Source organism: Marmota flaviventris, chromosome 9, assembly GCF_047511675.1.
Source record: "Marmota flaviventris isolate mMarFla1 chromosome 9, mMarFla1.hap1, whole genome shotgun sequence".
Taxonomy (NCBI): Eukaryota; Metazoa; Chordata; class Mammalia; order Rodentia; family Sciuridae; genus Marmota; species Marmota flaviventris.
In genome coordinates this window covers 58,936,532-58,964,091 of record NC_092506.1, presented here as the reverse complement: position 1 = coordinate 58,964,091, position 27,560 = coordinate 58,936,532, and the positions used below count along the sequence as shown (strand labels likewise).

The 27,560-nt window shown below is 34.9% G+C and overlaps 2 protein-coding genes across 2 annotated transcripts; one reads left to right on the top strand and one right to left on the bottom strand.

Annotated features, from left to right (window-relative positions):
• Positions 1–7,239: 7,239 nt before the first annotated feature.
• Positions 7,240–8,193, bottom strand: LOC114098298 (olfactory receptor 52P1-like). Its single transcript, XM_027942460.1, has one exon. The coding sequence runs from the start codon at positions 8,191–8,193 to the stop codon at positions 7,240–7,242; it is 954 nt and encodes a 317-aa protein (XP_027798261.1).
• Positions 8,194–25,993: 17,800 nt separating this feature from the next.
• LOC114098440 (olfactory receptor 52Z1P-like) lies at positions 25,994–26,950 on the top strand. The gene has a single exon (XM_027942683.2). It carries the CDS (start codon positions 25,994–25,996, stop codon positions 26,948–26,950), a length of 957 nt encoding a protein of 318 aa, XP_027798484.2.
• The last annotated feature ends 610 nt before the right edge of the window (positions 26,951–27,560 follow it).

Genomic DNA, 27,560 nt, shown 5'->3' with positions numbered 1-27,560 from the left:
TCTAGTTTCTAGAGATGTTGAACTTTTTTTCATACACTTGTTGACCACTTATATTTCTTCTTTTGAGAAGTGTCTATTTATTTCCTTTGCCAATTTATTGATTTGAGTTATTTGTGTGGGGGGATTGTTTTTGGTGTTAAGCTTTTTGAGTTCTCTGTATATTTTGGAAATTAAAGCTCTAGCTGCCTATCTCAGGTGCAGGTGGAAAAGATTTTATCCCATTCTGTATGCTCTCTCTTCCTGCTCTTTATTGTTTCCTTTGCTATGAGGAAGCTTTTTAGTTTGATACCATCCCATTTATTAATTTTAAAATTTTACTTCTACAGTTTTAGGAATCCAAGATTGAGTCCTATGCTCTGAATACTTAATGGATGGTCCCAGAGTTACTGAGATTCAGGGAGGAAAAACGATGGAGCCTTACAATGCTTCCTTATGCCTTCTCCACTTAAATAAGGCTAGAAGGATCAGTTAAAATTCTTGGCCTGTAGAAATTATTATTTTGTCACTCATCAATTCCTCAGTTGAATCATGTTATTGACTTCATTTGAATGTTGATTGCTGAGAGCCATAGCCGAGTCAGAATGGCCCGTGATTTGTGCCCAGCCAGACTGTGGCAGTTGATATTTCTTCTGTTATACATGTCTCTAGGAATGAATTTCTTCATCTGCATGGAATGCAACAGTGGGGTACACTGATCTGTTCACATAGGAAGACCAGAAAATAAAATATGCGAGTCAGTGTTCACATGAGTGACTATGCACTTTGAAGGGAAACATTTTGGTAATATTTAAAGAGGATATTGGGAACTGAACCTATGATTGTACCTAAGGGATTTAGTCTGAGTAAGTTTTAACTCTGACATTTAAAATTCTGACACTCAGAAAAGGAAATTAATTTTCATATAAGATTTGATCTAAGACATGGGGAATGTTAAAAAGTAGTAGTGATTTCCTTTGGTCTCCGGGTATTTTCCCTTTCTTCTCTCATCGGAACTAGTGTTCTTCAAACGTTACACTAAGAAGGGCATTTGTTTTTGCTTGGGTCAGCATAGGAACAGTAAGTTGTAGCAAAAGTAGATGAAACTTATATCCCAAGGTAGGATGATCCTTAGAATTTTTCCTAGATTTATCCTCTATCCTTCCCAGTCTTATGTGTCCATTTTTAACTGCAGGAAAAGAGCAACTGGATTTCCATCTGCATTAAAATCTGAGTAAATTGGATGTTTAATCAATTGAGAGAAAATTAAACTCATTAATTTATTAATTTTCAGTGGGTTATATTAATTAACCAGTCTCTCACTGAGGACATAAAAGAGGAATATCAACTTCTATTTAAATCCATAAGAAATTGTTGCATAAAGAAAATAATGTTTCAGCTGAGAATTGAATAATTCACAGAATTTGTTGGTAAAGTGCAGAAATCAGGGGGAAAAAAAGTCAGGAACAGGAAATGAGCAAAGGAAAGTTAAAAAAGACATGTACATAATTCCAGAATACATTTTCTAACAACAAGAAAAATGCTTATAAGGAGGGTTGAAGTGAATGACAATAGTAATATTAATAGTATAGTGTATATAGTATACAGTGCTGCCTACATGGTAAGCATTCTTTTAAGCACAGTTTTCAAGTCATGCTTTTTCAAGTACTTCAGTTGCAGTCATTTCACCATAGAGCTTTCCTTGAAGACCAAGTAAAGAGCCCAGATAATTTGATGTAATATTCTTTCTGGGAAGCATAAAATACTAGAACTAAGTAATGGTTTTTATCATTGATTATTTTATTTTTGGATTGCATGATAAGGTGTGGTTTAAGAGGTAGAAAGATCTAAATATGAGAATTATAAAAGGTGATACTATTCCAGTGTTACAGGTGAGCAAAGAAATACCAAAAACAGGTCATGGTGGATATCTTAGAGTGGTAGGATTTAATTAATTTTCATCAGAATAGAAATAATCTCTTTTAATAGATATGACATCATCCTAAGAATGAGGCTCCATTCAGGTGATTCTCAATCCTAAACAATGTAGTTCTGGAAGAGATAGTGGAGACCAACAAAGCAAATGATCATGTATGATATGTCAAGGATGAACAGGTGAGGAGTTTTCCTGAAAACTAAGACTTTCTTCTCTAACAAAGAGGAGAAATAATCTATACATACTACAGTAAATTAGCGTGGGCACAACTGAAGGAACTAACTTTGTTATTCCAGGATATACAGTAAGCATGACATTTCAAAGGATTATGTATTGTGTTTATATCTGAATTCTACAGTGAGGATGTGATTTGTGTTGAAAGCCTCATACATCTGGCTGTAATGTGTGCACCATGGAGTCTCTGCACTTCTGGGTTGGTATCCCTTTCTGTGCCAGGTACATCACTGCTCTTTGGAAGAATTCCCAACTCCTAGTCACCATCAAAGCCAAGTGCAAATTGCTTGAGCCCAGTGTACCTCCTTTCTGGGAATGCTAGGAGCCACTGCTTTCACTACTTGTATTCTGCCCAAGATGTTAGAAAATTCTGGATTTCATCTATAGAAACTGTACTTTGATAGCTGTGTCTTACAGATATGGTTCGCCAATACATTCCAGGGTAGTGAGTCAGGTGTTTGGCTGGCTATGTCATTGGACCACTATGTGGCAATGTGTGATCCTGAAACATGCAAACACTTTTACTCACCAATTTCTCACTCAGATTAGGTTTGAGGTTGCACTCTGAGTCACCTTTATATCTGCGTGTCTCATTCTCATAAATGCTGTTTCAGGTTCAGATGGAGCACTGTGGTCTCCCATTTATACTGGGGACATGTGTCCATACTGAAGGTGGCATCAGAAGACATTTGAATCAACAAGATATATATGTAATGCTGGTGTGACTTCAATATACTGAAATGTGACATAACTTTCACCACACTCTCCTACTTTCAAATATTCATAATTGTCTTCAAGCTGCTCAAAAGGAAACTAGACTATGCCACCTATGTTTATATCTTCTCTGAGTTTCATCTCCCGGCTTTCACCTTCTTTACCCACAGGTTGGGCTTTGCATTCCATTCTAATTCATACTCTTATGTTTTATTTTTTTTCCACCTCTTTTTTAAAAATTTTTTTTTATTGTTGGTTGTTCAAAACATTACAAATTTCTTGATATATCATATTTTACACTTTGATTCAAGTGGGTTATGAACTCCCATTTTTACCCCATATACAGATTGCAGAATCACATCAGTTACACATCCATTGATTTACATATTGCCATACTATTGTCTGTTGTGTTCTGCTGCCTTTCCTATCCTTTACTATCCCCCCTCCCCTCCCCTCCCCTCTTCTCTCTCTACCCCCTCTTTTTGAGCTATTTGTCCCATCTTTGCTCAGTACTATCACTTATGGGTAGATTCCCAACTTATTATAAAACATGTGTCAAAGATTTTCTGTTGGAATAACTTTTGGTTTACAGTTAGCAGCTACAATCAGCTCAAAGTGCTAATAAAACCTATGCTCGTACAAGCCTGACAGGAACACCTGCAGGACAGGGCACTCTGCTTTAGCGAGCCGTCAGTGAAACCACCTCCTCAGTGCTTGAGGTCAGCATTGCCAAGCTACAAGGCCAGAAAACTGAGAGTTAGGTGCTTCAGGGCATGAAATCCCTGACTCATAAGGCCCCCTCCCCTAGGGACAATGATCCTTCCAGTCTGCCTTCCACTGTGTAGCAATATTTAGAGCTTCCTCATAGTGTGGCTACATTAATCATAAGATGATTGGTTTCTAGATGTTGTATAACCTGCTTGCTTATGTATGATTGGAAGATGCGTTCTATATCAATTGTAATCACTTCCACATTAAAAGAGCTTTCCTGGAGGTCAACTGCAGTTGTCACCTGCCAGCTTCCACCAGCTCCTGGTGTCTGTGTGTTGACTCCGTGTCTCTAACCCTGCGACTGAGGTAGCCGAGTGACCAATTGACCACACCAGTAACCAGAATGTATACAATTTTCCACTTTGATGATCCTCTTGTTTTCTCATTGATCTGATTTGAAATAATGGAAGGTCACTCTGAAAAGGCCTTTTTCTTGGTGAGAATCAGTGTTTGTTTTTTTAAGTTAATGGTGTATTGAAATAAGAAGTTCTAGTTCTTCTCTTGAGATAATAATACTTTGACTCATAATTTATTTTTTTGAGTTACACACTCTAGGCAAACTAAGCCCATCTAGTTCATCTTTATATCTCTAAAGCTGGTATGTAATGAATATTATTTTGTTGACTAAATGAAATAGTAAAATTACATTCATTATTTAATTTCATCCTTTTATGTACATGCTAACCCTGTAAAGCATTTAAGGAATGGCAGAGATGATGAAACTTTGAGCTGAGATGAATAGAAAGCCTATTCCTCATCCGGGAACAGAAATTACAAATATCAAAAAGCAAAATAAAACCTGCAGTTCATAATTTGAATTGAAATTATTAATATATTCAAGGTTTTCAAAATGTATGAATATCTACAAAAACAAGCACAGATGTAATGTGTATACTATGGTGTGCTATGTGTGTTTATGTGAGTGTGCCGTGTGTGGCTGTACTTCTAGCCCCTTGTCCTCTGGTCTTTGAGCAGTGATCCCTCAATAACAGCACAACTGAAATATGCTTCACCATCCTTTGCCAAGCAAATACTAAGCATCATCACCAGGTGGAAAACTCAATTCTGTGAATCTGCAAGTCTATCAAATTCCATTTGTTATCTTGAGGTCATTATATGAGCTACTTTTTTTTCAGATTTAATGCTTAATATCATCAACTTCCTTTGTTTCCATATTATGCATTGCTAGCTAGATGGACACTGCTTTAAGGTAGGGGAAAGATGAGATTCATCTGTATGTTTCTAATGCTGCAGAACTCTATGATAAAAAGCTCATCAAAGCCCTGGCCGACCCACTGCCCTGACTGTAAGCCTTTTGATGTCTCACACTTTAAGAATTTGCAGCAAGGTCTTAATTCTAATACCTGTAACTCCACCATGTTGTCACGTTCCATCATAAATCTTAAGAACGCCTCTGTGAGTCTAAAACTGCACCCCATTAGTCAATCAAATTTCATGAGCCACTGAGGATTTTAAGATAGGACTACTTTATCAACTGAAGTACAAAGTTTATGGACACTTCCTTCCCTTTATTTTCATATTCCACTCTTTTTACTTAGTTTAAAATATGGGTTTTAAAATTTTATCTTGAGACTTTTCTCTAATTTACATGTTGTTTAGAAAAGTGTGGTTTAATCTCCCAGTGTTTGGGGATTTCTATCCATGTTCTGTTAATAATTTGTTATGTAATTCTATTGTGGTATGAAAACATACTTTGTATAATTTCCATTTCTCTATATCTCTATTCATTGGATATAATTTCCATTTCTCTATATCTCTATATTCATGTTCTATAATGTGAATGCTCTTTGTGAATACTGCATGTGAGCTTGAGGAAAATGTTTATTTACATGTTGCTAGATGAAGTTTTCTATAAATGTCATTCAAACCAGGTGGCTTAGTGGTGCTCTTTGGGTCACCTCCATCTTTACTAATATATTCTCTTCTTAATTACTGAAAATTAAGAAGTCAAGACTGATTATAATAGTAGATTTGTATTATTTTCATACAGTTCTATCAATTTTATTCAACTATTTTGTTGCTGTGCTATTAGGATAAATCACATTAATTATTAGTCTGATTGTACAATTAATCCCTCATCATTACATAATGACCACGCTACTTTTAATAATTTTCTTTGGTCCACAGTGATTTATCTAAAATTAATATAGTTACTCTAGCTTTACTTGGTGAGTTATCATTGCATATAATTTTTCATAGCTCTATTTTTAACCTTTATGTGTTTTTACATTTAAAGTGCATTTCTTATATTCAATACATAGTTATTTACTACGTTTTTTTGTCCTCTCTGAAAATTGTTTCAATTTGCATATTTAGACAATTTACATTTAATGTGGTTATTCACATTAGTAGATTAATATCCACCATGTGTGTAATTGCTTTTTATTTATTGTATTTATTCTCTCTTTGTCATTCCCTCTTTTTCTGTCATTTCTGAAGTTCATTGACTATATTAGAGATTTCAGGGTTAGAATACCAGTTACACAACCCTGACACACTTAGTGGTTTCCCTTGAGGTTTAAATGTTCATTTACAACTAATCAAAAACCCCCCTTTCCAAGAATATAATTCTGCTTCATAGGAAGTGCAGGTTCCTTATAATGGAGTTTTCCCAGTCCCTACCTTCACCTTCATAATATTGTTCCTGTTCTCTCGTGTCTGCATACCTCATGGTCACTGAGATTTTTCTTGTCTCTTCTGCTCTGATCAACAAATTAGCTATTAAATCAATTATTATAAGAAATATCAAATATTTTACCTCTAGTTATGATTTTCTGAGGTTCTTTCTTTATATACATTCAAGTCTCTGGTATATGTATATTTTCTTCTCTGAGAAATTAGGTTTAACCTTCTTTTTAAAATTTTTTTTTTAGTTGTAGATGGATACAATATCTTTATTTTGTTTATTTTTATGTGGTGCTGAGGATCATGCCTCACACATGTGAGGCAAGTGCTCTATCACTGAGACAAACTATAGACCCTAGGTTTAACATTCTTTTAGAGCAAAACACTCTTGTCTTCAGTGTTGTCTGTTTGAGGTAAGCTCATATGGACTGATTCTCTGGGTTTACCTGACTCTCTAAATTTTGGGTTAGCAGTTTGCCATGTAACTTCATATCTCTGGAGAATTGGATAAACATGATTGTCATTTTTTTAAGATATATTTCTTGCCATAAGAATGGAAGGAATGTTTTCCAAACTTTTCATACATGGGAACAGAAACTGAAACTCCTGATTGTCTTTTACTCTGCACTTTCCTCTAATTATCTAGAGAGCTTGCTGCATATTGCTTCATCAATAGATATAGATATTGAGAGGTAGATACATGGAGAAACAAGGATACAAATATATTTAAACAACAATTGTGAAATATGGGAAGACAGAGAATGAAATGATAAATATGTTTCTCTGAGAGATTGCCATGAAAATAAAACTCAACGATAAAGAAAAAAAATTAGACCACATCAAATATCCTTGCTACAAAGGTTAACTGAGAAATGACATTTTGAAGACAAGGTTGGAAATGTTGTTAATCCATCATAACTTCATAAACCATATTCCTCCAACAAAAGTTGTAGTGAAATGTTTTAATGTTCAGAAATTTTCTTATTTGGGAAGAAGAGACCCACCACCTGGTCCCGAATCTGCTTGGTTTTGATTCCATACACCAGGGGATTGACTGTGGGAGGTACCAGAAGGTATAGACTTGCAAAGAGTATATGGATGCTTGGAGGAACCTTCTTGCCTATGCGATGAGTTAAGAAGCTGAACAGTGCAGGTGTGTAGGAGACAAGGATAGTGCAAACATGGGCAGCACAGGTGCCCAGGGCTTTGGAGCGGGCATTCTGGGAAGACAGCCGGAAGACTGCTTGGAGAATTTTGATATAGGATGTGGCTATGAGCCCCAGGTCCAATATCATCACTGAAAGGGCCACAGAAATGCCATATGCTCTGTTAATAAGGGTGTTGGCATTGGCCAACTTCACCACGGCCATGTGCTCACAGTAGACATGATTGATGATATAATTTGTATAGTATGGCAGCCTCTTAATAAGAAGAGGACAGGGCAGAACCATGAGTATAGCTCGGCTGACACCAACTAGGCCCATTTTAATGATTTTAGATGTTGTTAGGATGGTTGTGTAATGCAATGGGATGCAGATAGCCACATAGCGATCAGAAGCCATGGCAAGTAGGAGAGCTGATTCAATAATGCAGAGTGTGTGGATAAAATACATTTGTGTTAGGCATATGTTAAAGCCAATCCTGTGATCATTAAACCAAAAGATGCTAAGCATCTTGGGGGCTGTGGAAGAGGAAAGAGCCATGTCATTCACTGCCAGCATGCAAAGGAAGAAATACATAGGCTGGTGGAGGCTTGGCTCTAGCTTGACAGTAACAATGATGATGCTGTTCCCCAGCAGGGTCAGGGCAAACAGGAGGAAGACAGGGATGCCTATCCAGCAATGAAAATCTTGCAAGCCAGGAATACCAACGAGGAAGAAAGATGAAATTGGGTGATGTGTACCATTATCTTCCATGTTAACACTTGAGAGGCTGCATGTTCAGTATCAAGTATGAAGGCAAAACCCCTGTGAGCAGGTATCATGACGACAGAACTCCTCCATGGCTCTGCAAAGGTAGATTCAATAAGCACTTGAGAATAGCCTATCTTAGGGCTTGCTCTTTTTCAAAACTTCCATAAATCCTTAGGGAAATATCTTCTTTTGTGATCCCTGATATCTTGATTTGCAAATAAGAAAATGAAATTAAACTGTCTCTATTGTTTTCCTTTTAAACTTTGTTCTACTTTTTAAATTTTTGTTATCTAGGAAGTAAACAGATAATGATAAAATGGTTCTGTCTTTGTATCTGTAAATTTTCAGGATGATGTGATACAGATTGTCTTAAGAAAAGCAAAGGCCTGCTGATTGTGTTAATCCCAATTACTAGAGTGGCCTAGGCAGGGGGAATTCCAAGTTCAAGGGCAGCCTGGGAGACTGAGGAAGACCCTGTCAAACTAGAATGTAAAAAAGCCCATTCATAATCATTTGCGCAGCATGTGACAAATCCTGGGTTCAATACTCCATACTGCAAAAAAAGAAAAGAAGGAAGGGAGGGAGGGACAGGAAACAAAAGGGAAAAACATGCACAAATAACAGACAAGCAAGGCCACTGATCTCAGGGAACTTTCAATCAAGTATGCAACTACATATAGGCGTACACACATACACACGAACTGTACATTCAAGGATGTGCATATTAATAATTAGCATGCTATTCAAAAGGCAGTTGGCAGTTAGCATTTTAACAATATACTGTCTACAGATAACTTAATAAAATAATCAGTAGTGTAGAATAAAGAATCTCAGAAACTAAATATGACCAAAGTTCTTTAGGACACTGAAAAGAATAAACTCTTACTATACTTTGGATCACTATATTCTTAATTCAGAAAAAATCTTGATGATAGTCCAAATATTGACAAGATATTAGAAACTTACTTTAATATTAGGAGTATCTCCTGAAATAATAAGTAGAAAAATAAAAATTTTCATTGGAATTTTAACATATATTAGTTACATATTTTTTAGACTTTCTTTTTTTAAAATTTTTTTCACCATGATTTTATCCTATACTACTTGGCCTTTCTATGCAATTAAAAACAGAATTTACAGATTTCATTTAATAATTCATTCAATTTCACTAAGAACATAGGCCAGAAAAGAAGGATTAACTGGCTTTTCTGATCCAGCCAAGAAAAGTTAAATTTATTCACTATCATATAAACGTACCATTCACAATTTATTTTAAAGGATTTTCATGAAAATACATTTCACATGTACATGTCATAAAATAAAATGTTGCAAATAAGTTATCTGCTTTTCCAAAGTAACTGTGAATATTTTATTTTTTATTCTTTCAGATAATTAAAATATTGCCCTAAATAAACACATTAGCAGTTAATGGGATAATGTGAGACTTTTCAATGTCCTGCCCACCCATGTGTCCTCATCCTACGTCTGGCTTTGTTAATACTCCTACTCAGTGGCAGTAAAGACCCAAGCACCAAATCCACTCCTCTGAGTCTGACCCACCATGACTATTTTCCTGTGACCTTTATTATGAGCTTGTACTTTGATTCTAGTAATTGTCCTCTAATCTTCTTCCTCAGATGCACATTCCTCCTATTATCTTAATTCTGAAATCTTAACACCTGTTTTCATAATATACCTATTTTTATTTCTAGTTGTTCCTAATATCTAAATTCCATTCCTTGAATTCCAGAAATGTGAATGTTCAATAAACATTAAGGGATATTCTAATTAACAGTGCTTCTTTGGATTTCCAAATATCACATGAAAAAAAAAACTTTTTTGGTGATGAGATGTGCATTGTCATATTAAACCTATGCTCTTGTGGATCTATGTAAATGAGCATATGTGGTGTTTTCTTGTAAGAAGGTAAGAATCAGAAGTTGAGTTACATTAATAGTTTAAGAGTCTTAAGAATTTAAACTTATCCAGAATACAGAAACTGAGTTATGGAGCATTATATATTAGAGATGGGTTTTATAATTCCAGAGAGAGATACAAACTTGGAGTTAGAAACTAGGAGTGTGAAATGCTTAAAGCCTGAAAGGTTCTGAGGTTCAATACAAAGAATACATTTTAAGGTTTGTTCATATTCCATGATTTTTTCCTCTTTTAGGAGAAGCAAAATTTTAAGAAGTTGTTGGAAGAGAATTATATACACAAGAAGAAAAGCAAAACATCTAGAAATATAAACATACCTCCTAGCTAAGAAAATTGCATAAGATAAAAATCAAGGTTAATTATTTACATATATTTACATATTAACAAATTATGTCTTTTAGTTGTAAATTAATTGTGATAAGATAATAAAAAAATATGTTGTCACTTTGACTGGACAAGAGGACAGCTTCTCTTGAAGCTCCAGAACTTATAAAACAGAGGCAACTGCAGAGAACAATTCCTCCAGAAACCATTTCCTATATAAATCCCCAACCTTCTGGAAAGGTTTTTTTAATTTTTCCTGGGCCTATTTTGAATGAAATCAATGAGGTCCTTCATTTTGGATTTAGTAGATTAGCAGCAAAGTGAAAAGACCAGAGAATACCCTCCTGCTCTGCCATTGTGTCTGTTTCTGAAACAGGTAAATGTCAATCTTCCCGCCACATGTTCTGTTGATAACTTACCTGCATCTGGATCTGTTTGCACAGACCCAGATGGAATCTGCCACTTCAGAGAGAAGAGTGCTAGTGGCACATGTGACACTTTCTAAATTTTCTGATATAAATTATATGTGGTTTTGCATGTGTGTGTGTGTGTGTTTATTTACTGTCTTCTCTCATTTCAAGTTTTTCTAAACAATATTCACTACTTTTTTTTCAAATCTCCCCTACTCTGAATTTTATTTCCTGGCGACAGCAGTCACACAGTCATTTAGACCAGAAATCTCAGGGTTATCTTTTATCCTTCTCCCTTAGTAACTTTAAGGTTGCAAACAAGTCATTTTGTCTTGTTGAATTCAATTATCTCATATTCATCAAATATAGTATACCTCACCTATGTCCATCTTCTTTAGTTAATTTTTTCATTAACTGACATACACTCCATGATTTGGCTTTCTAATTACTTTTCCTTGGTTTTTTTTTTTTTTTTTTTGGTATTGTTTTGTTTTTAAATTCCATAAAAATCCATTTTCTCACATCATCAGAGTCATGTTTCCAACATTACATAGTAGTTTACTTAAAACCTTACCATTAAGGACCCTGGGGCTGGGGCTGAGCAGTAGAGCACTTGCCTGGCAAGTGTGAGGCACTGGGTTCAATTCTCAGCATCACATATAAATAAATAAAATAAAGATCTATCAACTACTAAAAAAATGTAAAAACAACAACAACAACAAAACAACCTTATCATTAAAGCAATCTTCTAATAGCTCTTAGATCACTTTCTATGACTTAAAATCTACTCTACACTTGGACTTAATTGCAGTTTCTCTTGTCTGGTGGGTGAATTTCTACTTATCTTTTTAATGTGTACCAAACACAACTATAATAACTTTTCTCTTTATTTTAAAAAGTTACACAATCTTTTCTTTCCAATATTCTTTTAACTTGGAAATAGTTTAATGATTACAAATAGTAGTCTCTTGTTAACTAGTAATTTACAAACTCTACATAACGAAGAGTTTATATCTTAATGAATTTCATGTTTCTGGACTTTACATGAAATACACAGTTTAAATCTTAACGGACTTTATATTTCTGTTGTGTCAGCTCACATCTTGGCATAATAAAAGCAATTAATCTGTGATTTTGGTATTAAATGAAACATTCTTTACATGTTGTAATATCACAATAGTTTATAGGTGTCTTTGGCTTATAAGAGCAGTTTTTCTTTTGTTTACAAATTAGCTTTTCTCAAAAAGTTCATTCTTGTTCACTTGGAACAATATAATCAAGTTTTTAAATTGATTATATGCACTTAATTACTAGTAACTTGAGTTTTTGTTTGTTTATTTTGGAATAGCAGAGGGTGAAGATGTAAGGTGACTCTGATTTACCTACATGTGGGTTCGTTACTAGGTACCAAGGGAATTATTTTGAAATGTTGAGCATAGTATTCCACAACAACATGTTTCATGGTAGATACAAGTCAAGAACCTATCTCATATTTTCTTCCATTTATACATGAATGTGCTTACATATACACATGCACACATATACCTGCACAGACACACACACACACACACACACACACCATTCTGAATTTTGTATCAGTTCTTTCAAGAGGCTGTTATTTCAAATTTTGCTTTCTCCCAAGGAATAAGTCAAGTGAATTAAAATAAAAAGGACAATAAATTATATGTGCCAAATCTATTTTCAGTCTCTTTAACTGCTCTTAGGGCTTGAGCAAAAAGTTAATTATATTGTTGTAAATGATTGTAGCAATTTTTTCCACCAATAAAAATACTCATGTCAACAATTTCAACTTCTTTGATAAAATTTGAGTTTATTTCCTTATCTTAAAATTAAAAGAAGACAAAAAGAAAACAAACAACTAATTTTCTTTAAATAGATCCTATGTCCAAATGATGTGATCAGGAGAGTGCTCATGAACCTCATTCACTGAATTGTTACTTTTCACTTCGTTACACTTGTGTACAATCTACTTAATATATTTTATATTATCTTTGATATCTGGAAATAACTATATCCCAGACCCACATGCATTGAAGAGTTTCCTACATGGCTTATATTTTACTGTTCCACTCTTAGATTAATAAATTACTATAAGGTATGTATGGGTGAACCTTTTCTGAACCCACTTCACTTCTCTCAATTGGTAATGTAATTTCCTTATGAATCAAAACAGACACATTTATCATCATCAATAACTGTACCTCCTCTGAAAACATCAGCTCCAACCAACTGTATCATGGGCAGTCTCCCAACCTCTAATTCTCCCAGCACAAGTACCTTCTCTCATATAAACATAGACCTTTTGAAATATCAATCCATATATTCATTTGTCAGTATATTCCAATATCTTATTACATTTTCTTTCTTTGTTCCTTTGCAACTCACCAGCATTGTATCCAACTCTTTTGCTTCTGCACCTGAATTCTTGAACACTATTAGGAAAATGACAAAACCATCCAAGTTAGTGCCATTTAAATCATATTTCAATTCTCCTACCTCTAAAATGTGCATAATAAAAAAATAAATTTTATTTTAATTGTGTTGTTATAAGGACTATATCAACTGATAAATGTGAAATGCTTAGTCTGCCACTTGGCACATAGTAAGCACCTAATAAGTGTTAGTTATTATTGATAGAGACATTGATCAAATAACATCTCCCAGTTATGCTTGGAATTCACAACAAATTCTTTAAAATCCTGGTTATATATTCAATAGGAGATGGATCTTTATGAACTTCTTTACCTCTTGATACCTTGGTTTCTTAATAAGTATGATGAAGATAAAAATAATTACTACATCATAAAATTATTTCTACAAGAAAATGTTCACATAAATAAGAACTAGAAACATAGTGAACATTCAGCAAATTCTAGCTTTAAATAGATTTAATTAACCTCCCCTAAACTGTGTTAGATACCACTTCTTAGAAGGGAAAACTGTTAAGAATTATGAATTACCTACAAGCATTCTTAAATGTACATGTATCCTTATTACTCATTCCCTAAAAGAAAGAAGGCCTCCCATTCCCACACATAAGTATCCACCACACGTACCTCTGATCTAATCTATATTTAGAATTAACTGTGTCAGCAGGCTCTATTCTATTTAATTTAAATCCTTTTTTCACCACTCTATCCTTTCTCTTAGTCAATTGCACCTTAAAACAAACCAATCCATTTCTTTCTTGTCTCCATTTATATCATCTTTTTTAAAGGAAGTTGAATATTCCCTATCTATTTTGAAAAATAATCTATTGACCTGATGGATGCAGGAAAAACTACTAAAAAATTTTTGTATCTATTTATTTTTATATTTATGTCCTTCATGGGACTCTGAGGGTCATGAAAAGGAAAGTACTGAAATACAAAACATTTTCAATGAATTTCCGAGGAAAATTCATGTTTTTGTATATCCTCCACAGCCAAAGTATTTCATAGATTTTTATCCTGTTTCTGAAGCTTGTGACCGCCCTACTCTAAATGGTATTTCTGTAATAATTCTGAAACCTATGCCTTCCTCAACTTTTCTTTAAACATATTCTTTCCATTTTATGACTAACATGAGTTCCAAAATCAGAAACCATAGAAACTTCATAGGTTTTTGCATAAAAATCCAAAAACAAAACAACACCACCAACAACAGAAAAGATACTAAACTAATACTTTTTTATCTTTGGAGAACATTTGATTTCTATTCTCTAGTTCTAAATCACATTACTCAAACCATATATATGTCTGTTATAAACATGTATCTGGATTTTCCTACCTGCATATCATCTTTTCCTCCTTGACTGCAAAATACTTATCTCAAATAATGCATCACAAAATAAATATCATGTACTGTTGCTCCCTGAAAATTCTCAAATGATCCTTTTTCATTGCAGTGATCAAACAAAGAAACTTACCTGGTTAAAATACACGGCTTTTGAGCATTGAGTCCTCTGTGGAAAACTTGGTAATTATGGTTGTCCTGTAACAGGAGATTATGAAGGTCATTTGTCTCATCAGGCTTTGGAAGGCCCAAAGGTCCACTGATTATACACAGCAGAGATATACACATGGAGGGGAGACAACACTACAACTATGCACAGACATTTGTACACGAAAGCTATAACACTATAAACATCACAGCACTGGTATGGGCATAGAGGGCTTCTATTACTATTTTAGAAAATATAGTCTCTAGAGACAGGGTCATGGTGCTTGGCTTGACTGGAGTACAAAATAAATATTTACTCAATTGAGAATGCTTAAGAAGATCAAGATTTCCCAGAGTCGAGTCTAGTACTTGTATACAGATGCATATTAAGACAAGGACATTGCAGACCTACCCTGGATTGGCACATTTGATTTCAATGTAGATCCCAGCTAATAATAATGACACCAAGAACTTAAAATTTGGGATATTTCAAGATTTCCATTATTATTTTAAATGCATACCATCTTATTGGAATACGATTTCTACATGTCCAGTCTCTTCAAGATTCGCCTTCCTATATCCATTGTTCTTCTGTGCACTGAAAAAGCCTGCAGTGCAGCTGCAGTTTCTTCAGTTAGTAAGGAATTAGATGCTGTTTGCAACAGTCTCGCTCATCTATAGTGTCAGAAGATCAAATTTCCTGCCCCTCTGGATTTTTAGCTTCTGATACTTTCTGGTCTACTACACTAGTCAAATGATAATTTAGTTACTCATATACTTCAGGTATTACTTTCTTCCTGTTACTAGGAAAGAAAACACTTTCATATGCTGGAGAGTCCTTTGTGATTTTCACTCACGGAAAGGAGTGGATTTAAAGAATTATTTCTTATGATTGTTGATCCTCAGTTTTTCTCATGGATTTATAGCTGCTTCCTTTATATAGAGCACATTTTATAACAAAATTATAAATTTGTTAGTTGTAAATGCTGCAAGTAATTCTCCCAATTGAGTCATCTGTTAAGTTTTTCTATGATTTCTTTAATTGCAAAAGAAAATAAAAGCCCTTCATTATCACAAATTTGCCTATTATTTATTCTTGGGATTTCCTTTGTATTATTTTTAGATTTTTTCATACTATATCACAAAGATATATTAATGCATTCCTTTCTGACTTCATGTGTTTTGTAATGTCTTTCTTGTCTTCGAAGAAGAGAACTGTTCAATCCTAAAATTCATTTGGAAGAATAAAAGAGCCAGAATAACCAAAGCAATTCTAAGCCATAAAACAATGCTGGAGGTATCACAATCTCTGACTTCAAATTATACTACAGAGCTAAGTAACAAAAACTGAATGGAACTAGAATAAAAATAGACACACAGATCAATGTTACAGAATAGAAGACACAAATAGAGACAAACCCACACACCTGTAGTCATCTGATCTTTGACAAAAGTGCCAAAAACATATTGTAGGAATGACAGCCTTTTTTACACATGTTTCTGGAAAAACTTGTTATCCATCTGTAGAAGAATGAAGCTAGACTCTTATCTCTCACTCTGCACAAAAGTCAACTCAAAATGGATCATAAACCTGGGAATTAGACCCAAAACTGTGAACTTGTTGATGAAGGTTAATGGTTGTATGTTTTCTGACATATGCAGAAACTAGAGAGAATGACAGTAAAGAAAGGTGGGAGTGGATCTCATGAACATCAAAGGGAGACCAGTAAAAGAAAGGAACCAAGGAATGGGAGGTAGAGATGGAGTGGGGGAATGCTGGAGAATGATACTGGCCAAATTATATTGTTGCATTGTGTACATGTACAATTTTTTAACAACAAACCCCATCAGAATGTACAACTAAGGCACCAATTAAAAATTATGTGGAGAAAAAAAGGACAGATGCTCGTGCTGGACATAGTAGCATATGCCTGTAGACACAGCAACTCAGGAGGCTGAGGCAGGAGGATTACAAGTTTGAGGGCAGTTTGTGCAACTTAGACCCAGTCTCAAACACACACACACACTGAGACCCAGTTTCAAAAACAACAATGACAACAACACACACACACGAAAACAAACAAACAAATAGGCTGTGGATGTAGCTCAGTGGTGGAGTGCCCCTGTGTGTTCAATCTCCAGTACCCAACTCCCAAAACATCCCAACAAAAACAAACAAACAAAAAAAGATCATTGGGGAATTTTGCTTTTACATTCAGTGTAGCAATCTACAGTGGTTCTCCCTTATGCCCAGTTTTCTTTCAACATTTTTGGTTTCCTATGGTCAACAATGGTATGAAATAAAAATCAGAAATTCCAGAAATACACCATTCATGAATTTTAAATTATGTGGTTTTTTTTTTTGGTGTGATGAAATCTTGTTCAGTACTCTTCCATTTTTTAGAATTATATTTTGTCCAGCATATCCATCTTATATGCACTGTGTGTCCATTAATCACTTAGTGGTACTATCCATTCTCAGCTCTACAGTATCACAGACTTGTTTTCAAGTAAACTTATTCTACTTATTAATAGCCCTAAGAGTTGGGCATATTTGGGCATGCCTGTAATCTCAGTGACTTCAGAGTCTTAGATAGGAAGATCACAAGTTTGAGGCCAGCCTAGGCAATTTAGCAAGCCCTTTCTCAAAAAAAAAAAAAAAAGGCAAGGGGTTGGGGTATACCTCAGTGATAGAGTAACCCTAGGTTGAATCCCAAGTACCACTAAATTAATTAATTAATTAATTAATAATATCTCTGAATTGTGAGAGTAGTGTTGTTGACAATTTTATTATCACATAATGTTATAATTCTCATATTTTATAATTAGCCATTATCGTGCCTCATTTGTAAAATAAACTTTATTATAGGTGTGTGTATAAGAAAAAAACATAGTATATAGGGTTCAGTGCTATCTGAACAACTAGGAGTACTGTGTTTTATGTGGATAGGAAAGGACTTAAATATCCTCAAATTGGAATGCTTAGTCTACAAATCTGAATTCTTATTCTCTTTATTTTTAATGTAATTACTTTATTTTTAATAGTTGAGTTAAATTTTAGCACCTTGAAATTTTTTTCTGTATTTATCTTTCTATATGTACTGGTCTTACCTTTTAAAATTAACAATAGTTTTAGTATTCCTTTGATATTCTCTATTGGATTTTATACTTATACTGTTAATTTCATACCATCTGTGTTTTAGATGGTACTCTAAAATCACTAAAAGGTTTTGTTATAATATACAATGAATAAATATAAAGTATGTGAATCATTAATAAAATATTTTAGTATGATATAAAAACTTAATAACAATAAAATTCCTTGTTGATTTCTCTAATTTGTGATCTGTTTAATTATTTGTATTAAAAGATTAGTTTTCTTTCAAGAAATATGTTTGATAATTTCATTGTCATGTTGCTCATTTATTTATGGAGATCACAGGTTGCCAAATGACAACCAGCAAAACATCTCTTGTCTGTAGATTTTTTTTCATTTCATTTTTTTCTTTTCTTTTTTTGCTTCTTCCTTTCTCTTTCTTCTTCTGTACATCTTGTGAGTTGAGAAAGTTTGTTGCATTATTAAGAATTATTTAATGGAAGTACATGAAAAAATGCTCACCATCTCTAGCAGTCAGAGAAATGCAAATCAAAACCACCCAAAGATACCATCTCACTCCAGTTAGATTGGCAGCCATTATGAAGTCAAACAACAACAAGTGCTGGCGAGGATGTGGGGAAAAAGGTACACTTGTACATTGCTGGTGGGACTGCAAATTGGTGTGGCCAATTTGGAAAGCAGTATGGAGATTCCTGGGAAAGCTGGGAATGGAACCACCATTTGACCCAGCTATTGCCCTTCTCGGACTATTCCCTGAAGACCTTAAAAGAGCATACTATAGGGATGCTGCTACATCGATGTTCATAGCAGCACAATTCACAATAGCTAGACTGTGGAACTAACCTAGGTGCCCTTCAATAGATGAATGGATAAACAAAATGTGGCATTTATACACAATGGAGTATTACTCTGCACTAAAAAATGACAAAATCATGGAATTTGCAGGGAAATGGATGGCACTAGAGCAGATTATGCTAAGTGAAGCTAGCCAATCCCTAAAAAACAAATGCCAAATGTCATCTTTGATACAAGGAGAGCAACTAAGAATAGAATAGGGAGGAAGAACATGAGAAGAAGATCACCATTAAACAGGGTTGAGAGGGGGGAGGGAAAGAGAGAGAGAAGGGAAATTGCATGGTAAAGGAAGGAGACCCTCATTGTTATACAAAATTACATACAAGAGGAAGTGAGGGGAAAGGGGAAAAAAAACAAGAGAGAGAAATGAATTACAGTAGATGGGGTAGAGAGAGAAGATGGGAGGGGAGGGGAGGGGAGGGGAGGGGGATAGTAGAGGATAGGAAGGGCAGCAGAATACAACAGACACTAGTATGGCAGTATGTAAAAAAGTGGATGTGGAACCGATGTGAATCTGCAATATGTATACGGGGTAAAAATGGGAGTTAATAATCTGCTTGAATCAAATGTATGAAATATGATATGTCAAGAGCTTTGTAATGTTTTGAACAACTAATAATAAAAAATAAATTAAAAAAAGAATTATTTAATGAAATATAGCACAACAAAAATATACTACAGAGAAAGTATATGGACAGCAAAGTCCAAAATATTAATATATGACCTTTAAAAATTAACATCACCTGTTTTATGTATTGTTTTTCAATTTTATATTACTGGAATTTTACTATAAAACAAATCTGTCAAATTGTCTGGTACTATGGTGCTAGGAAATAATTCTATCACCCTTTGTTTATCAATCTTTACTACTTATTCTAAACTAATCCATAAAATATAAATATTGTCCTTATTAATCTGGTGCCAGGTAATGTTTTGATGCACATACACATTATACAATGTTTAAATAAGTGTTAGCATATCTATCTCCTCATACATTTAGCTATGGGGAAAACTTTCAAATCCCTTCTTCTAGTTGTTTAAATTGTACTCTTCATTACTACATCATGGAAGAGGGCAACCATTACAGGAAAGAAAACACACTGATATTTCAAAATTATGTTTTCTTAGTGTCTTGTTTATCTCTTTTGAACCTTATGGAAAAGACTTTCACTGAATAGTCTCCTTGGACTTTTGAAATTTAAAGAAAATCATCTGGGAGATCCTCATTTTGTCAGGGAAGGCACTCAATTGTATCAGAAGCTTCAATGAAAATACACTAATCCTAAAGGCACAAAATCTTTAGGGGAACTTTAGACTTATCAATAAAGAAGATAAGTCAATGAGATTCAGAGATTTCTCCATCATCAATTAGTCCTTAATTTGGCTTCTCAGTAATCATATCCCACTTCCGACAGTGCTCAAGGCCAACAGGGTGGAAGCTTAGCAGATTACTCCAATGTGTTGAGCTTTTCTGTACAAAAGCAGGAACACTATCAGGATATAAAAGAACCCAGAAGGAGATATTTTATTTGCGTGGAGACTTTTAACTGTAGACTAATGGATTTCAAAAATGCAATAGACTATCTGTGGGCCCATATGAGATACAGTGATTTTTCAATCAATAGAATAATGGGTGGAGAAAAGTCCATATATATTATTGTCCAAATAAGAACATGCAAAGATTCTTCGTAATGTTTATGTTTCATGTCTTTCTTTCCAGATCTAAGAACTATCTCTTTGTGTTCTTTATTATTACCTGTACCAAATCTGGTTATTTTTTTCTACTATGAGAAAAGGAAGGTAGCAACACGTTAAGACTCATAATGCCTTTAACATAACCTCCTTTTATTGATGCACCATTGGTATTATTACCCCTTCAGTGACCTAAAACCATTGTTTAATGTAGTTATATCATCACCATGACCCCAAACTATCCACTGTGTTGCTGGGTTAGGTTTGATTTCTAAAGGCACAACAAGTGTGAGCATCAGAAAGAACCAAGGGCAGAATTACCAGCATAGGGAGAAGACAAGTGTGTAATTACACCTGAGTGACACTGATGAAAACCTCAGCTGAAAGAGTCATTAAAATGGTGGCTAAAGTAAAAGACACGGCTGAAATAATGCAGAGAGCCATCCCATACACTGAAGACTTTTACTCTCAGTCAAATGTTTCTAACCTTAAGTTCTTCTCAAATAAAAACTCCTGTACCTGTAAAAGTTTTATCTTCCTTTATCTTCCTTGTATACTCCTTCTGCAATTTTCCCTCTGTGAAATAAATCCAAAATAGACTTCTCAGATTTATAAGAAAAATCAATGGTTTATCTTCATCAAAAAAGTTTATACGTTTCTGAGCACTTGGTTCAATATATTCAAGGTTACATGGCCATGAATATAAATAAAATTCTACTTTATTTAATTTAAAGTTTCGTCTAGTCAGTGTATTTTTCTATAATGAATAAATATCCATGGAATAAAAAGAAATTGATGAGAAGGTATTGCATTGAATATGCTTTCAGAATAATAGGAGTCAATTATAACCTTGAAGAGTTTAATGTTATCAGGCACAAATGGTCAGATTTAGCATCTCCAAAATTCATAGGTTGATTTTAAAAATAAAATCTGGGGTTGGAGCTGTGGTTTATTTTTCTTTGCATTGTATTTGGGTGCTATAATTTTTCCCTCTATTACTAATAATTTAATAGCTTACTATTTTCACTTCTAATTGGCATGTTATGCAGAAATACTAATAGTTTTAATCAGGCTTCATCCAGATACTTGGTATATATCAGCAACCATTGGTAAACAATAATTATGTAATATTTTTAGGATTGGAAAAATAAAAAAATCTATATCTGTAAATATTTTATATAATATTCACACTTACTTATCCCATCTCTTTCAAATTAGAGCTCTTTTATTTATTTATGTTTTTTTTTCATTGAATTCAGGGACACCTTATACCTGAGCACATTCTCAGACCTTTATATTTTACTTTGAGAGAGGTTGTCACAAAATTGCTAAAGCCAACCTGAAACTTGCAATTCTCCTGCCATAGCTTCTTTAGTCACTGGGATCACAGCAGTGTGCTGCCACATTTAAATGGACCCTTTTTTTAATCTTGAACCTGTGGATCAAGTGAGTACATGATGGACTATTGGATCTTAGACATCCATTGTTAAATAAATTCATGGAAAATAGTCCAGGCAGCCCTATATTAATTGCATAGTATTTCACATACAATAAATAATACTTTTTATTGAACACTTTTTCAAGTAAATGGTTTTATTATCATGTAGAAGCATCATTTCCTATTTTACTAATCACTCATTTGATTTATAATAGTGTTGTTGTAGAAAGACCATGAAAATTGGCAAGATGGCCTGCATTTAATTTTCAGCTCGTTACCTGATATTTATGCAGAACAAAATGACTACTTTTTGAGTTTAGTGTTCCTATCCAATGGAAACATAATATATATATAAAATGTTTCAGACCCAGTGTCACTTTACCACTGAGCCACATCCTCAGTCATTTTTATTTTATATTTTGAGACAGGATCTTGCTACATTGCTAAAGCTGGCTTTGAACTTGCCATCATCTTGCCTCAGCCTCCCAAGCTGCTGGGATTACAGGCATGTGCCATAATAACTGGCTCAAAATTGGGGATCTTTATGGGTTTCAATAACAGACACATCAGAAAATGTGTTTTGAACTTGAAAAGTTCTATGACAGTGGGAGTTGACTATAATACCTATTTCCCTGCATAAACATCTCTCTTCCTATACTAGACCACGAGCAGGTAACAAGGGTTGTGTATTATTTTCTATAATGGTAGTTGGTTCATTGAACATGGAAAAAATGGCTTTAAAATACCTGCTGGTAAGTTGTTCTATTTTCACCTCATAGCTCATGCTATATCAGGAGGTAGTAGATTCCTAAAGAGTGCATTTCTAACATTGTAGAACAGCCCCTTGTGCTCTTACAATCTCACTGTCACAAAATTTATGTCTTTGACAAGTAAAAACCACACCAGCATCCTTTATTCTTTGGCTGGTTTGTGTCTGTCAGAGCAGTGGCAGTGTAGGCTGTTGCCACTGACAGGGCTTTTATTAATCTCCCAGGATTGTATCAGAAATATACTCTGCCCATGAGCTAATTTAATCACTCAAGTTCTCTTTGGATTTACGAAAAGGACCGTGGGCCCAGAGGACATATCTTCTTGGATTTCTCAGTCACTGAGGCTTAGGTCTCCTGGGAGAGAGAAAGCTATACAGCCAGACTCTTGGCTGGTGCTGAGTCCTAGATGGAAGCAGAGTCAACACATCCTGCAGAGAGCCTCAGTGAGTCTTCAGTTGCAAGTAGAGGGGGTAACAAGCACCTAGATTTCCTAATTGGACATGGTAGATGGTAGATGACTGCTGTTTTCATAAGGTGCCCCAGGAATCTCAGGTTTTAGAGTAGCAAGCTCCTTATTGAGAGGAAAGTCTGTGATGTTTCCTATGCCTCCTCCCTGACCAGGACACTGGGTTAAGCTAATCCAAGGCTGGGGTGGAGGCATGTTTTGTGCTCTTAAAATTATATTGCTTATTCATGTTCAAATTGTAACAACTAATCAGACCATAATACTCTTTCAAACTAAGGAAGGAGTTTTTACAGTCATCTTCACAAGGAAAAATTATGTCAGAATGTGAAAGCTGGGTTCTTCCTGAAATGGGAATCAGCAGAAGACAAGAGCCTGAGGTTGTTTCTCCAACCACAGCAAATCACAGGTTAGATCTCCCATAAGTGAAGAGAGATCCCTGAGAATCTTTCAGGTAATTAACTCATAGACTTCTGCATGGTTTATCTTATTACTTTAAGCTTTCTAATTAAATATGTCTATGGAAAACTAAGGGCAAAAGAAATTTGCCTTAATTCATCCAAAATAGAAAAGGAGACAAGACAGAAAAGGAAGGAGCTCTTCTGGGTATAGAAGCCAGTTTCTCAAGACAGCAAGAGCTGAGATCTCAGAAGGCTTAAACGGTAAATTTCACCTACTGCATTGTTTTTGTTTTTCTTTTCTTTGTTTGTTTTGAATATTTATCTATGGCCAGGCCTGGTAGTACACAGCTGTAATCCCAGGACCTCAGGAGGCTGAGAAAGAAAGATTGCAAGATTGAGGCCAGCCTCAGAAACTTACAGAGGACCTAAGCAACATAGTGAGACTATCAAAATAAAATTAAAAAGGAGTGGGGATATAATTCAGTGGTAAAGGATTCCTGGGTTCATTTCCCACCATACCCCCCCCACCAAAAAAAATCTCTAGGTATTTGTGGTAAAATAGACTTGGAAAGAAAATGGAAAAGATGAAAGGTCTGAATATCTGAAGCCAAGGCATAGTGTAAGAGTGCTATAAATAGGAATAAAGAGGGAAAAACTCTAAGGTATTTAATGAAAGTTTACTCTTAATAAGTTAAAGGCTATGGACTGTGTGTGTTAGACAACATTCTGATTCTTTCTAAGAAAAGAATGACAAGCTTCTCAAATTGGTTGTTTGCACTTATTACTGATCTTTCCTACCAGAAGGAAATGAATTCAGAATAACCCCAAAGTTGCAGTGGGCTATTATTTTCATTGAGATAAGCATCAGTTATTAAGGAGAAAGGAGAATGATCTGAATGAAAAAAGAAACATGGGGGTTCTGGATGATTCCTAGATCAGAACTGAATGATGGAAGGTAAAAAAGGAATCCCACATTGGGGACTATGAGGACTATGCCATGTTTTTGTTGTTGTTATTGTTGTTTTGTTTTTTGCTATTTTTATCTTCTTATTTGTTATTTTTAGTCATACATGACAGTATAATCTATCTTAATACATTCATGCAAATATGAAATATATCTTATTCTAATTAGGGCCCCAATCTTGTGGATGTACGTGATGTTGAGATTCACAGTGGTGTGTTCATATGTGTACATGGGAAAGTTTCATCAGATTCATTCTACTGTCATTCCTATTCCTATTCCTCCTCCCTTCTCTTCATTCCCCTTTGTCTAATCCACTGAAATTCTATCCTCCTTACCCCCTTTTGCAGATTAACATCCACATATCAGAGAGAAAGAATATTTTACTTCATTTTGTGGTAATGGCTTATTTCACTATTCATAAAATAATCTCCATTTTGGATTATTTTATGAATAGTGGTTTAGAAGATACCTAACCTAGTTTCTATAATCAACTTATTTCTGTGTTTTGTTTTGCTATATCAAAACACATTTATTTAAAATTAGTATGCTCAGTACTTTGAGATGAAGAATAATGGTGAGTACAAAAAAGAAGGTATGCGAATGGAAGCTTCACTGAGACCAGAAACCAGAGAGGAAAAAGATTGGAAGGACTAAGAAGAGAAGCTTTTACCTGAGTAGGATCAGATGAAGAAGGCAAAAATTCACTGTGACCAACATTTTTCTTTTGTTTCCTTGGCATTGTTTCTATCTTGGGGGTAGAATCCCTTGACCATTACCCAGTACATCCTTCAACTGATACATAACTACATTCTTCATATGACAAGATCCCCTATCTCTTTCTCTCTGATTCTTCCATGAGCCTGGAAAACTTATCTTTCCTCTTGTAAAATTAAATGACCCTCAGTTCACCATTGGTAGACCCTTTTTCTCCCAGGGTTTCCCAGGTTCTTTCTCTCAAAAAAAAAAATCCTTCTCTCTCTTCTCCTGAAGAGCCCTCTCTGCAACTGCACAGTTGTTAGTTGATCCTTGTCTGTACTCTGCAGGAATAGAAGGAGGAAGGGAGGAAGAAGGTAAAATGTGTAGGCGATGTGAGGACACTGGTGCTAAGTCAGAATAATGTTGTATTGGAGCTCACTTCGCATACAGTTGGTTTGGCTGAAAAACATGCATACTGTGATGCTGCAAAACAAGGATCCGGTCCCAACATATACTACATTAAGTTGATACAACAATACACAAATCAAGGATAACCTATAGTTCTCTTTCTACTCTACTCCAAATAAATTACTAGAGAAAAGACTATGAGAAATTCTTCAAGATAGGCTTTCAACTCAATTATAGGAGTAGTGATTTTATCTGATAAATAGTGTTGAATTCCTAAAAAGATTACAAAATAATCAACCTAATTGAAAAAAAATACCCTTGTTCTACATCTCCAGTGCCTCTCTCTTCCATCCTAGGCTTTAGAATCAAAGGACTGAGTAAAACATGACAATGTCTTCAAATCAAACCAACATCAGAGACATCTGGTACACCATGACTGGGATCCCAGGACTGGAAGAGGCACACATATGGATTTCCATCCCCATTTGTTTCATGTACCTAGTGGCTATTCTGGGCAACACTCTCTTATTATTCCTGATCTTCACTGAGCGCAGTCTTCATGAACCTATGTACCTCTTCCTCTCCATGTTGGCCCTGGCAGATATCTTTCTCTCCACAGTTACCACACCAAAGATGCTAGCAATCTTCTGGTTCCAAGCTGGGGGTATTTCCTTTGGTAACTGTGTGTCTCAGATGTTTTTTCTTCACTTCATCTTTGTGGCAGAGTCTGCTATATTGTTGGCCATGGCATTTGACCGTTTTGTGGCCATCTGTCATCCACTAAGATACTCGACCATTCTAACACCCTCAGTCATTGGAAAAATGGGTGCTGCAGCAATAACTAGGAGTTTCTTCATCTGCTTTCCCTTGGTTTTTCTGGTATATCGGCTCCATTACTGTGGAAAGAACATTATTCGTCATTCATACTGTGAACATATGGGCATTGCTAGATTGGCCTGTGATAGCATCAAAGTGAACATCTACTATGGGGTGATTGTGGCCCTGTTTTCCACATGCCTAGATGTGGTACTAATCATCATCTCCTATGCTCTTATACTTTGTACTGTGTTTAGAATCCCTTCTCGGGATGCCCGACTCAAGGCTCTGGGTACCTGTGGTTCCCATGTCTGTGTCATCCTCTTGTTCTATACACCAGCTTTTTTCTCCTTCTTTGCTCACCGGTTCGGGGGACACAGCATACCCCTGCATGTGCATATCCTCCTTGCTAATCTTTATGTAGTGGTACCACCCACCCTGAACCCCATCATCTATGGAGTTAAGACCAAGCAAATCCAGGACAGAGTTATTCATATCTTTTATTTGAACAAGACACTTTGTTAATATAAACCCAACGGATTAGTTTTTTTATTATCCCAAGAAACTCAAAAATTGATGTGCATTTGAAGTTATAGTGAACATCTTTTATCATGCCAACATTAGGAAGAAAATAACAGCAAATTTTTGAGTAAATGACACAATTTTAAATTTTTCCTGTGTGTGTATCTTTTCTCAGGACAGTATTAGAGCAAGGATATCTTATTTTCTGTATAATATTTAGCTTTGTTACAACAGGCTTAAAGTGTAGTAATTTGAAGGCAAGTTTCAATTGTATATTGATGCAAAAAACAGAATTACAGATACAACCCACCTCCACGTGCTAAAAGATATGAAAAATAGATTTCCCAAACTATGTAATGGACATACAGCCTATTTTACTATAAAATAGGAAGATAAAATAGTATTATAGTTCAAATAAAGTAGTACTCACCTGCTTGGCACTATAATAATTGAATATTTGGTTTATGGTTTGGGTTTGGAAATTCAGCTATCTGACTGAATAGTATATTTACTATTCCTGGGCATATGTATATGAACTATATAATCAACATATACATTGTTTTATGCCCATTATAAGGTGATTGGAAGGCTTACACACATGCTCACCTGACAC

Bases quoted from the DNA above. Each gene is read 5' to 3' on its own strand.
- LOC114098440 (XM_027942683.2), top strand. From the start codon at position 25,994: ATGACAATGTCTTCAAATCAAACCAACATCAGAGACATCTGGTACACC.
- LOC114098298 (XM_027942460.1), bottom strand. From the start codon at position 8,193: ATGGAAGATAATGGTACACATCACCCAATTTCATCTTTCTTCCTCGTT.